We start from the raw sequence: 14,364 nt of genomic DNA on the forward strand, positions 1-14,364 counted from the left end.
GTAAGACATGCTGCTCTGACACAAATGAGAGAAGTAGGAACAATTTTATTAATATTTAAACTAATGATATTTAAAAGCACAGTCAGATGGACTCTAGTTCTCCAGAACCATTACACTGACCAACTGCACCCCCTAGTGGTGGAGCATAAAATTAAAATTACAGCTTGAACTGTTTTAATTGTTTCATTTCATTTTGATTATCATTAATTATTCGTTTATGTTTTGTTTTCTAGTTTCTCTATATTTCTTATGTATTCTAATTTATATTTAATTTTAAAAACATACTGAAGAGATGATGTATTTCAATATTAGCTGATATTTTAGAAAGATTAAGTTATTTAATAAGTACATTTCCCAGTAAATGAGTTCATTTGTAAAGATGGGATTTAACTACAGCGGTTTGAACTTTAGTTCTGCCAAATGACAAAAAATGTATCAATTCAATATAAAGTTATCAATATCAATTCAATATAAATTCAATTCATGTTTGTTTATGTAGCACTTTTACAATGTAGGTCGTGTCAAAGCAGCTAGTTCTAGTAAATTCCAGATTTCAGAGTTGAAGTTCAGTGTAATTCAGTTAAATTTCACTGCTAAAAGTTCAAAGTGAAGAGCAAATTCATCGATGCACAGCTCCACAAGTCCTTAACCAAGCACGCCAGTGGCAACAGTGGCAAGGAAAAAACTTTTTTTCTAAATACCAATTGACGAAATGAAGTGGAAAAAACCTTGAAAGAAACCAGGCTCTGTTGGGCACGACCATTAATCTTCTGGTCAAACTTCCTGGCCATTCTTCTTAAACCATCCTTCTGCAATCTTATACCAAAAATGGCTTAATAGCTAAAAATGTGGGAGAGCTTTTTCAGGTAGCAAAGAATTCTGGCCCAGATTTGGCATAAAGCTGGCACAGCAGGCATCCATCTGGTACTGGCATACAGCATGTGGGCCAAACATGGCCCGAGTTTGACAGAGGTGGCACAGTCTTATAGGTGGTACTAAATACTTGGGCCAATTATCAAATATAGTATTTGACCAAGATGTAAAAAATATTTTATGAGGGGAATGAACATTTAGCCTGTTTTGACTTACTTTTAAAATACATTTAAATTATTTTTTTGAGTTCCATTCAGTTCGCTTCGAGAAAACGTATGCCCATAGATAGCGTGCCCAAAGCATAAAGCTTCTTGGGTTTATCAAATTCATTGCTGTCATGATGCACCAACATATCTGGCCTAGTTCAGGCCCAGTTATGGGTTATTAACTTTGTTGAGACTTGGCCCAGATATGGTCCATGTTTGGACCTTGACTGGAAGCCAGGCTTGGTGCAATCATGCACCATAACTGACTGCGGCATGTGGGCCAAGCAAAAGCTGATTGTGTAGGACAGATCTAGGCCAGAGAAATTTTGCTATATGGGTTGCTATTATGTGATTGTCTTGTATTGCAATATGGAGCAATTAAGTGTTGATGTTCAATCAAAAGAAATCCCAGGATACTTTAAAATGAAATGATTTAATGACAATAACTTGCTGATTACATTCATTCATTCATTTTCTTTTCGGTTTTTCCCTTTATTAATCTGAGGTCGCCACAGCAGAATGAACTGCCAACTTATCCAGCACATGTTTTACGCAGTGGATGCCCTATCATCTGCAACCCATCTCTGGGAAACATCCATACACTCACACACTACAGACAATTTAGCCTACCCAATTCACCTATACCAGGGGTGTCCAAAGTTCGTCCTGGAGGGCTGGTGTCCTGCTGACTTTAGCTCCAACTTGCTTCAACACACCTGCCTGGAAGTTTCTAGTATACCTAGTAAGAGCTTGATTAGCTTGTTCAGGAGTGTTTTATTAGGGTTGGAGCTAAACTCTCCAGGACACTGGCGCTCCAGGACCGAGTGTGGACACCCCTGACATGTACCACATGTCTTTGGACTGTGGGGGAAACCGGAGCACCCGGAAGAAATCCACACGAACGTGGGAAGAACATGCAAACTCCAAACAGAAACACCAACTGACCTAGCCAGGACTCGAACCAGCAACCTTCTTGCTATGAGGCGACAGCACTACCTACTGTGCCACAGTGGTGCCACTATGATTACCACTGAATTAATTACAAAATAACTGTGTCAAATGATTAAACATAAAATGATTTAAAAATATATGATATTAATTATATCCAGCTTACATGTATATTAAAGTTACCTGAGAGAGGGGGGAGACAGGGGGAGAGAGAAACAAAGAACAGAGAGTAGGTCCCAATAAGAACCTGATAGCAGTGAAGAGATGAGAAGATAGACCCTAGAGCAAGAGAGGAGCAGAACAGGAAAACAACAGAGCAGGAAAATAGCCAAAGCAAGAAAAGAGAAAGAGCAAAGTTTACAAACCAATTTAGTCTCCTCCTCGATCACAATGAGACTCAGTGGTGTAAAGTAACAATTACAAATACTCAAATGACTGTAATTAAATTCACTAAGCAGTTTTATAAATGTGTGCTTTTACTTTCTCTTGAGTACATTTTTATTGCTGTATCTGTACTTTTACTCCACTTTCCTTTAACTTGCAGTCATTACTTTATTATTTTCTGTCTAAGGGGAATAGAAAAATCCGTCCTGTAACTCCTGTCCAAAGAAATCACACATAAAAAGTAAATCACATCAAAATAAACTACCTTAAGAAAAAAATGTTGGAGTCAGCTTCGACTTTTAAAAACAGTTAAACCTATTTTATCTAGAAAATCTTTTCAAAAATTATTAATGCTTTCAACACTTAGATTGGACTACTGTAATTCACTATATTTTGGGATCAGTCAGACAACGCTATCCCGCCTATAGTTAGTTCAAAATGTTCTTGCAAGGCTTTTAACCGGTACCAAAAAATATGACCACATCACACCAGTTTTACGCTCTCTGCACTTGTTGCCTGTGCACTTTGTGTCACTTTTAAAATTCTTCTCATGGTTTTAAAAATTACTAAATGGCCTGGCTCCTTCCTACCTGTCAGACCTGTTGTCTGAACATCAGACTGGTCGGTCTCTTCGGTCATTCAACCAGAGACTATTAAACATCCCAAAGTCGAGGCTAAAATGCAAGGGTGATCGGGCTTTCACAGTAGCTGGTCCTCCCTCGTGGAATGCTCTGCCCCTCTGTATTAGGTCTATATCATCTCTGTCTGTTTTTAAATGTAGTTTAAAAACTTGCCTTTTTGATTTGGCATTTTATCAGTGAGATTTGTGAGTTTTTAGCTATAATAACTGTCAGTAAGAATTGTTTGTTTTAGCTATGATTTTAGGCTTTTTCTTTGTGATTTGTATTGTTCAGCACATTGGTCAACCTTTGGTTGTGTATAATAGTGATAGATAAATAAAATTGACATTGACAAACTGTTTAGAAGCATTAAAAGTGTCCAAGAAAATACTTGACATGTAATGATCCAGAGACTGTTTAGACTGAATGTCACAGATGAGATAGATGTTTACTGTATGATAATCGAAATGACCTCAAACAATCACTAAATGCACAACAGAAGGTAACGTTTCCACACATATGCACAAATTACATGTAAACAACCTTTCCCAGAGTAATCCTCAATACTCACTACTATTGAGCACTTTTAAAAGGTCTTTTTACTCATACTTTGAGTAATATTTAAAACAGATACTTTCTCTACTTGTGCTACATTTTTGGGCAAGTAATGATACTTTTACTTGAGTATGACTTTTCAGTACTCTTTCCACCAAACTGATCAATCAACGTGACCATATTGTAAACCCCCCAAAAGTCCACACATATCTTAACCAGTCCCTGATCTCATCAGAATCTGCCTTTGAAATCTGTACGGCCCTTCTTTGTGAAAAATACATGTTTGGCAATATGAACAACTGCATCATGTACATTCCTACATATTTAATGATCATTTCCATGGTTTTTTGATACAGTTAAAAAAAACCTCTCCTGCACTTTAATTGACAGTACTTTTGTAACCTTACAGATTACTTTCCTAAGAAATTACTAGGTTGTGTACAACACCAAATGAGTTAAGGTTTAGAAGGCAGATTGAGTATTAAAACAATTCAGGTATTAAATTATTATTGTAATTACAAGAATAATCCGAAACAGAATTGTCCCAGACCCACTTTGTCTTCAGTGTATTTAAAAAAAAAAAAACATTTAATACAGTCTACTTGGTTACATTGTATCTTATATAAAGTGTTCTGAAATTACATCTTTAATTAATTGCACTTAATTTAACAGCATTTGACATAAACAATGTAATTACCAAAAATGTAGTGTGCAATAAGGTGAAAACAGAAGCAGGTTTAAGGAACTTTTTGCCTATTCTTTTCTTACGATATAGTAAGCTCGTTTGTAACTGATGTGATTTCTGTACTAATTAATAATATATATTTTATCCACATTTACCAGTTAGCCCAACTTTAATTCCAAATCTAACCATATCAAACATTAATAGGAGCAAAAGTTATTTATTTAGAAAATACAGTGGGATCAAATATTAGATAAAAGCCCTCAACTGAAAAATGTAAACAAAGATTAAAAAAGCAGATATTACTCAGGCAGTCTATTAAAACATAACTGACTGAAAGTTGACATATAACTCAGCAAAATGTCTAAAGGGGATTGTGAAAATAAAGTACTACCAATAATAACGATCATTCTAATGATTTGATTCTTTCCAGCAGCCATTTGACTGATAAATGGGTCAAATGCTCACTGACCCTGACATCCCAGTGAACTAATTATTGACAAACTGCATCTGATTTGCACTACACTGCAGTGCGACATACATTCACCGGCCACTTTATTAGGTACATCTGTCCAACTGCTCATTAACGCAAATGTCTAATCAGCCTATCACATGGCAGCAACTTCGGTGCAAATATGCATGTAGACATGCTCAGGACAATCTGCTGCATTGTAACAACAGTTCAGGCTGGTGGTGTAATAATGTAGGGGATATTTTCTTGGCACAACTTACCAATTAGTACCAATTGAGCATCATGTATTGTTGCTGAACATGTCCATCCCTTTATGACCTATTATGTTCTGATGGCTATCTCCAGCTGGATAACACACCATGTCATGAAGCGCGAATAATCTCAGACTGGTTTCTTGAACATGACAATGTGTTCACTACACTCAAATGGCCTCCAAAGTCACCAGACTCAATCTAATAGAGCACCTTTGGGATGTGGTGGAACGGGAGATTCACATCATGGATGTGCAGCCAACAAATCTGCAGCAACCGTGTGATGGTTTTTATGTCAAATGGTTTGCTCTCTCAACGTGTATATTTATTTTAGGGACAACAGAACAATTGATTATGACAAAGTTTATCATTAACTGTTTTGTAACTTTTCATTTTATTTAATTTGTCAGTTTTTTGTTGTTGTTTTCAGTCAATTTAAATCTGCTAAAACTAAATACTAGTTATAATCATTTCAAATATGGAATAAATATATCTAGCTGTAGAAAGGCTAGATTCAATTAGTTACATTTTAAGAGATTTGTTTGCTGAATATTCAGGGGTAAAACTGACCCAGCTTAATACACCACAGCATAGATGAAATAATATGAAGCATTTAAAACACATTTAATTTATTGATTGTTATTATTGTTCTTATTTGTTTTCTTTATGTTTAACTAACAAATATCAATCACATGATGTTTATGATATGATGTTATGATGTTCAATTATATTAAAAGTATGTAATTCAAATAGATGGAAATTGTATATGCATTCCCAATACATAAGTCTTATTTGTTAAAAAAAAATTTTGAGTGAACAAAATCATGTTGTAAGACACAGCAGGGGAATTATAAAACTTCCTATTTCCAAGTGTTGTGTGTGTTTCATACTGTATGTGTATTTGCAGATATTTGTTTCTGATTGGAGTGAAACATGCCACCATTTCTCTGCCTGTGCTGGCGACCATTTTTGACCGAATCAGGGACACGGTGACGGCCTGCTGCTCATCTGCTGATGCCTCTGCATGTTTAACAGAGAAGGTCAGGAAACACTAATCATCTGTGCAATCACTGAGGTTGCTCCTCAAGTTCGAAAGGGTGCTTTAGCTTCTGTTTTGACATATTTTCGTCATGTCCCTTTGAAAGTGAACCCAACAATTTATATGATGTCACAAAGTTACAAAGTGCAGCATCCCTGTGCAGTTTCAGAAAAAAAAAGTTAAAGATCTGTCAGAGTGGAACCACAAAGCACAATTTAAAAAAAAGTTTATGTACCCTGTATTGGTATAAAAAAAAAAGTATATTACTACTTTAAAGACATAAGTATTTTTTGTACTCCCCTACTAACAATTCTATGCCCTCTTTTATAAGCTTGTTGATGCATAATAACAAAAAATCTTAGATGTAACTCTCGTTCCCTGAAGGAATGAATGGAGACATTATATTAAGACATTAAAGGATTTGCTTAGAACAGGGGTTATCTAACTGTGGGCCGTGACCCACTAGTGGGTCGCACTGTGAGGAAAGGTGGGTCGCGCAACATCACTTAGCTGAAGCTATATTTACGTTGCAGTAAATCAAAACCAGTATGATATTGAGCGAACGACTCTTTAGAGACAATTCCGTTTTTCATATAAATAATTTAGGTTAAAACACATAAGCTGAAACAGTCTGAATCAGCCTTCATTAAATGAATCAGTCAGATTCATTTGTGTTGAACTGTCATGTGTCTATGTCAGTAGCGAGCAGCACTCATGACCGCAGCCGCCAAGTGTTTGGTTTTAAAAACTTTTCCATTTTACCAAAGGCGTCGCAGAATTCTGATACATCTTCAGATTAAACCAAATCTAAAAAGGAGCCACACAGAAAATATGATCAGTCCTACCTCGATCTTAGTTTTATTGCTGGCAGAGGTCCAGAGGGTGAGGTAGTCCTGCATTGTCTTTTATGCTTAGAAAAGCTTGCAAGTGCTAGCATGAAACCCTTAAAACTTAAACGCCACCTGACAACAAAACATTCTGCAAATGTCAACAAAGGTTGATCATATTCTCTTTTAAAAAAAGAAGAGTATCTTCGTCAACAAAAAAACTGATCACATTACAGCCAGCATCCCACAAAAAGCACTTTGAGCCTCATTTTGTGCATATCGAATCGCAAAATTAAAAAAGCCACACACCATATATTTTTCACTGCTTTGAATGGATACATGTTTTACCCATTTTCAATATTAAAATAGTATGGTGAGTCTTAAGATTGAATTAATTGCCTAGATGTGTCCTGGAAGTTTGGGAACCCCTGGCTTACAAGACAAATCATTCTGAGTTGTATGAAAATGGACCAATGAAATGGCAATGAAAATGGCATGACCAATCTGCATTAGGAGCCACTCCCATAATTATGGATACATAAGGTGCACATATGAGATTACACATCAGGTTTCTTCAACTGCATTCCGCTGGCTATTCAGCCCCTGTGGTAACAAGACATAACGTCTCAAATCCCTCCTTCAGGAAACAAGGGTTATATCTGTAACCTAGATATTACATATTAGTAATTCACAACGAGTTATGTTGTAATGACATTAGGGGATATGTATATAGCACACTACAGAAGATTAATTAGTTATGCATTTGGGGCGATGTATGCCAAGTGGGTAGCATGAGCGCACAAGCACCATTAAAGGCGTAATTATTCAATGCCCCAGATGAAGGCTCTTAATGCCTTATTTTTTTTTCTAAAATTAGCCTTTTTCTCTTTTTCTTGAAATGACTGAAAATAAACATAGAAGGCTGATAAAAATGCTCTTTTAGAAAAAAAATACTGACAGCACAGTAGTTTTCTGTCGTTCACTTATACTTTCTGTATAATTCAGTCAGAAGATTGAGCAAAAGTATACATTAAATATTTTTCTCAAGTATTTCTTGAAGTGTATTTCTAAAAAGCATCTTTGTAAAGTATTTATGAAAGCATTTTCAGTTCTTTAAGAGCCAGACTTGCCTGAAACTGACATGTGCTGTACCCGTGTGTGATCCAAGACAGGAGAGCTTGTTTCATAACAAGCTGATTTAAAAATGTTTTGTTTTTAGCAGCAGGTTTTGGTTATTGGAATTACACAACCAAGCCATTCTTCAGATTGCTTATTTAACTGTAAGATAGCTGAAACCCTGGGTAGATGGCTATAGTGAGAGGCTTCGATCTTTCTGATGCATGTCTAGATGATTCGCTAGCACAATGACACTCTGACTTGACAATGAGAGCCTTAATTTTGCTGTGAAGCCTCATTTCATTTTTGAGATTGGGATTGCTTTGTTCGGAGCTCTGAGATGTTATGCTAATGGATTCCAATGCGTTTTTGACAATAATACAAAAGCCACATGAAGGAACACAGTTTTGTACAGAGTGTTAAGTAAAATAACTTTAAACCTTATCTTAAATTTCATAACTAGCACTTCTTTTCAATTTCAAAAATGATGTTAAAATCTTACAGGCAGCCTAATCTAATGCATGCTGCCGTTTTCCATCCTCCAATTATCCTTTCCGTTCTGTTTGTTGTATGCAGTAAATGGTGAAGTGAGAAGATTGGCTGGTGTGAGCATCTAATTGAAGGGACTAAACGTACACCCTGAAAATGAACTCGCATCATTAGCATGCACCAACTAAGATGGTTCACCAGCTGAGACAGCGTTGCGTGATTTCAATTAATTCAGAGCGACAGGCTGCTCTTTGTACCCACCAAGTGCCAGCCAAACCCAAATTGTCAAACAGCGAGACGTTACTCTCCCTTCTTCTCTCCCACCGCTTGAGCTGCTTTGAACATTGGCGAGGAAGATACATTAATGGTTTTAAGAGGTTGTATTACTGGTCAAACTGTTCTTTTATTTTTATTTTTTTCTCGCCCTCTCTTAAATTTTATCAAACAGGAGAGCACATTGGAAAAGACTACAGCCTTTCTGTCCAAGTTGGATGACACTTGCTCGCAGTACTCCAAACTGGATTTGCCAGCGTTCACAACTCTGTAAGTTACAGTTAGGGTGCATTCACACCAAGCGCAATAACAAATAAAGATTACAATCAAAGAAGAGTTCTACACCTAAAATCATTCTGGATGTACGTAGAACAACAGCAGCGATCAGACCATGACTTTCAGAACTATTTTATTCTCAGCTGACAAATGTTAAAACAATGACAGCCAGTCAGAATCGGGTCACAATTTACAATAGAGTTTCATTAGTTAACGTATTTACTATCATGAACTAATTATGCACAATATTTGAATAGCATTTATTAATCCTACTTCAACATGTACTTATGCATTAGTAACATCCAAATTTGTGCTTGCTAACATTAGTTAATGCACCTTAAGTTAACTAACAATGCACAACTCTATTTTCATTAATTAGCATGCACTAAACATGAACAAATAACGTAACATTAACTATCACAACCTTATTGTAAAGTGTTACCCAGAATCAGTACTGTCGCAAACTTGCGATGCTGCCTTGAGCGACTACCCATATTGCCCAAGCCTAAATCTGCCACTGCTCACAATCCGTTGAAATAGGATGGATTCACACAACTTAAAAGCTATGGACTACACTGTGGAGAAGCTCTGTTAATAACTCACTGAAAACCCTAATAAGTTGACTGAACTATATTGATCGAGTAAACTCGTTGCCTCAATTTTTTTTTTTTTGTAATGGAGTCTCCCAAAATTGGCATATTTAAGTTTATTTAACTTGCCAGTTTTGTAGACTATACTTAAATTGTTCAGTTCACCAAACTTAGCATTCAGTTTGGTGAACTGAACAATTTAAGTATTATCTACAAAACCGGCAAATACATTTTAAACAAAAAATAAGTAGCCATTTATTCACATTATGATCAATAATGATACCTGAAACCATTTGTTTTCTGATTTAAAAATACCTTGCAATTAAAAGGTTGCACATATTAGTATTTTACAGTCAAGACTACATTTGTGAAAATGACCTTAAGGATTAATTATGATTTTGAGCTCACTACACTTGAAATCTTAAGTTTATGCATTGTCCTGGTACATAAGTTAAATTAACTCATATTTTTAAGTGGACCAAAATGCAAAATTTTAAAAGTTACATTCAGTCAACTTTACTCATTTGTATAAGTAAAGACAACATTAGGGATTACAGTGGTCTTTTTAAAGATTATTTAAAGTTAATGACGATCTAGAATACCATTTACTTAGTATTTATTAGTAATATCATGGGAAAGAATCATATAAATACATGGACATTATGCAAGCCGGTCTAGTATTAAAATAAAAAGGATTATCTGGTATCTAGTTTGTGTTGCCTCCTTTAAAAAATATTGAGGAAAGTAGTTGACTGTGATCACTAAAATCTTTCAGATGAATACATTTTTAAATACATTTTCACATGTCACATGAGCTAGTAGCACACTGAGGACATCTGTTGGGATGTACAAGGGAATAATGCTGAATTAAATCACATTAAATATAAAGATTTTTTTTTTTGTCGAGATGTTTATCTTTTGACAGTGTGGATAAAAAGACAATTATTGTTATATTTACATTTATAGATATCATACCTGGTGTGAACAGGCCTTTAGACTAGAAAAGCTCATTATCTGTAGATGTAGCTTAATGGCAGGGGCTATGAAATGTTGGAGCTGGTTACTTTTAATGGTAAGACTCTACAGTAACAGTACATGAATAATGATGTGTTAACATGTAAACTAAACATTATTTTGAACTAATGATGAGTTAAGGCATGAGCTAATCATGAACTTACTTTAACTACAACATGAGTCACAGGAGTTCATGTGCGAATAATGGGCACATTAATGTATGTATTACTTAATTTATTATTAATTCATGCATTAGCTAACATTTAACTTTAAGCTAAATGAACTCATGAGCTGCTGATGTATAATTATGCCATGACTTTACTTGGAAGGACACACTATCATTAATTCATCCTTAACTACCCATGAACAAACTGTTGATGTTGACAGAACACTTTTCTATTGTTATTCAGTGTAAACACACTAGACGGACGTGCATAAAGTGTTCATGAGTATAAAAATTAGTTAATGATGATGTGCCCCTCAAAGTAAAGTCATGATATAATTATATATTAACATATCATGAGTTCATAGTGGTTAAATTAAGCGTAAACTAATGGAGTAATTAATACATTAAAAAACAAACAATCTTGTACTAACAAATAATTAAGGTAGCCGTTATTCACTGAACTTGTGTTGTAGTTAGAGTTAGTTCATGATTAGCGCATGCTTTAACTCATTATCAGTTCATAATTAAGTAATGTTTAGTTTACATATTAACACATCATTTTTAATGTCCTGTTATTGTAAAGTGTTTACCTTTTGATGTCCTGCAGAATGCAGAAGGAGGGAGGAGAGACTCGCAAACAAGCATGGGTTTCTTGGGCCTCGTCCTGCTGTTCCAAGCTCTCACCGGCACAACTGTGTCAGAAACTGGTGAGCACAATAACCTACTACTGCTTTTTGGAAACTTTTAGCCATGAGTCACTGGAGTACTGTAATGAAGTTACCAAGCTTCTGTTTACATTGAGTGCAAATAGCACACTTACTGACTTCACTCACTAGTGCAAGGTTAGGATTCAAGTTGCAAATAATGTCCATTTATCAGCAACAGCAGTTGGCTATAGGGAGTAAAAGGCGCATGAGAATTTTGATCACAATCAAACTGATTTAGGGCACATGTTCAACAAACACATTACATTTCTTTTCACATCACATAACAGATCAGAGATTTATTTTCCTTTTTTTTATAGTGTACAGTTAACGTCAGAATTATTAGCCCCCTTTAATTTTTTTCTTCTTTTTTAAAATTTCCAAATTATGTTTAATAGAGCAAGCAAATTTTCACAGTATGTCTGATAATATTTTTTCTTCTGGAGAAAGTCAAATTTGTTTTATTTAGGCAAGAATGAAAGCGGTTTTAAAAATTTTAAACACCATTTTAGGGAAAAAAATTTCAGCCCCTTAAAGCTATTTTTGTTTTCGATAGTCTACAGAACAAACCATTGTTATACAAAAACTTGCCTAATTACCCTAACCTGCCTAGTTAACCTAATTACTCGAGTTTAGCCTTTTAAACGTCACCTTAAGCTGTATAGAAGTGTCTTGAAAAATATCAAGTCAAATATTATTTACTGTCAGCATGGCAAAGATGAAATAAATCTAATTCTAAATAAAATCTAAAACTATTATGTTTATGAATGTGTTGCAAAAAAATCTGCTCTCTGATAAGAGAAATTGGGAAATTGGGGAAAAAAATAAAGCGGTCTAATAATTCTGACTTCAGCTGTAAATGAATGTCATACATTTGGTACTCATTTACACTTAAAAAGATACACTGAAAAAAAATCATTTCTGCAAATTTGTTGCAAACTATTTATATATATTTTTTTATTTAAACAAACAAATTAAATTAAGTAATATTCAACTTAATTTGTTTAAGTTCAGCCCAAATAAATTTTTTACAGCCACTTAACTTAAAAAACAATAATTCCAAGGGATCATCTTTGAATAATTTTTTTTCAGTGTATTAGTGCATACTGTTTAGCTATTTAGCATCTAAATGCTGTTATTTTCAGTATACAACTTCAAATATTTACACATATATTAGAATTATTGTTTTTTTTAGTAAAATTTTATAAATAAATACACACACACACACACACACACACACACACACACACACACAGAGAGACAAACAACACACAAATACTCTCAACGGACCCTTTATTAGGTAAACCAGTCCAACTGCTCGTTAACGCAAATTTCTAATCAGCCGATCACATGGCAGCAACTCAATACATTTAGCAATGTAGACAAGGTCAGTACGGTCTGCTGCAGTTCAAAGGTAATTTAAGTGACTTTAAATGTGGCATGGTTCCCAGACTGGCTGGTCTGTATTTTTGAAATTGCTGATCAACTGGGATTTTCTCACACAGTAGTCTCTAGGGTTTACAGAGAGTAGTCTGACAAGCCTGAAGTCAGAGTAGAATGGCCAGACTGCTTCCAGCTGATAGAGAGACTTCAGTAACACAAATAGCCAATTATTACAACCGAGGCATCTCTGAATGCCACTATCCAACCTTGAGGTGGATGAATTACAGCAGCAGAAGACTACACCAGGTTCCATTCCTGTCTCCTAAAAACAGGAAACCAAGGCTAAACCTAAATTGCATGATAGAAGATAAGAAAACCATTGCCCGGTCTAAGTGTTCATTTCTGCTGCAACATTCGTATGGTAGGGTCAGAATTTGGTGTCAACAACATGGAAGCATGGATCCATCCTGCCTTGTATAAACGGTTCAGGCTGGTAGTGGTGTAATGGTGTGGGGGGTATTTTCTTGGCACACTCTGGACCCATTAGTACTAATTGAGCATTGTGTCAATGCCACAGCCTACCTAAGTAGTATTGCTGACCATCTCCAACCCTTTGCAAAACCACAGTGTACCCATCTTCTGATGGATACTTCCAGCAGGATAACATGCCATGTCATAAAGTGTGAATCATCTCAAACTGGTTTCTTGAAGATGACAATGAATTCACTGTACTCAACTGGCCTCCACAGTCACCAGACATCAATACAATAGAGTATCTTTAGGTTGTGGTGGAACTGGGGATTCACATCATGGATGTGCAGCCGACAAATCTCCAGCAACTGTGTGCTGCTATCATGTCAAAATAGACCAAAATCTCTGAAAAGAATATTGTCAGTACCTTGTTGAATCTATGCCATGAAGGATTAGGGCAGTTCTATTGGCAAAAGGGGGTTCAACCCGGTACTAGTAGGGCGTACCTAATAAAGTGAGTGTATACATTCTGTTGTGACTATCCTTGATCAAAGTTTCAAATTAATCACATCTTGGGTCTGCTGAGGGATTTAGAAGCTTCCTTAGCAAAAATTACATAGAACATCAAGTCTTCATTTGTGGCTGTTTATTGCTGAGGTAGTTGAACAAAAAACTGATATGAAATGAACTAAATCAAACGACTTTGGTCATCAAACACTGAAGGTAAGGTCTAAAGACCATGTCCTCCCAGCAGGCCCTTCTCCAGTAGGCCACACCCAGGCCTTTTAAGCTTCCTCTGGCCTGCAGGGGGTGCAAATCTCCAACATAAAAGAAATCAAGATTAACAACACATACCTTTAAATGAAATAAACAAATGGCTCCTACATATTCATTCATTATTACTTTTCTGCTTAGTCCCTGATTTAACATGGTTCAATACAGCGGAATGAACCACCAACTACTCTGTCATATGTTTTACACAGCGAATGCCCTTGCAGCTACAACCCAATACCTCTCTCATACAC

At 35.7% G+C, this 14,364-nt stretch overlaps 2 protein-coding genes across 2 annotated transcripts in view; one reads left to right on the forward strand and one right to left on the reverse strand.

Annotated features, from left to right (window-relative positions):
• npffr2a (neuropeptide FF receptor 2a) overlaps window positions 1-14,364 on the reverse strand; it is a 230,925-nt gene that overhangs the window by 204,161 nt on the left and 12,400 nt on the right. The window lies entirely within an intron of this gene.
• Window positions 1-14,364, forward strand: part of gc (GC vitamin D binding protein) — a 45,668-nt gene that overhangs the window by 30,879 nt on the left and 425 nt on the right. The window contains 3 exon segments of the mRNA NM_001002568.2: window positions 5,899-6,031; window positions 8,911-9,005; window positions 11,389-11,488. Coding sequence (NP_001002568.2) covers window positions 5,899-6,031; window positions 8,911-9,005; window positions 11,389-11,488 — 328 coding nt within the window.

Source organism: Danio rerio, chromosome 5, assembly GCF_049306965.1.
Source record: "Danio rerio strain Tuebingen ecotype United States chromosome 5, GRCz12tu, whole genome shotgun sequence".
In the NCBI taxonomy this organism is placed as follows: Eukaryota; Metazoa; Chordata; class Actinopteri; order Cypriniformes; family Danionidae; genus Danio; species Danio rerio.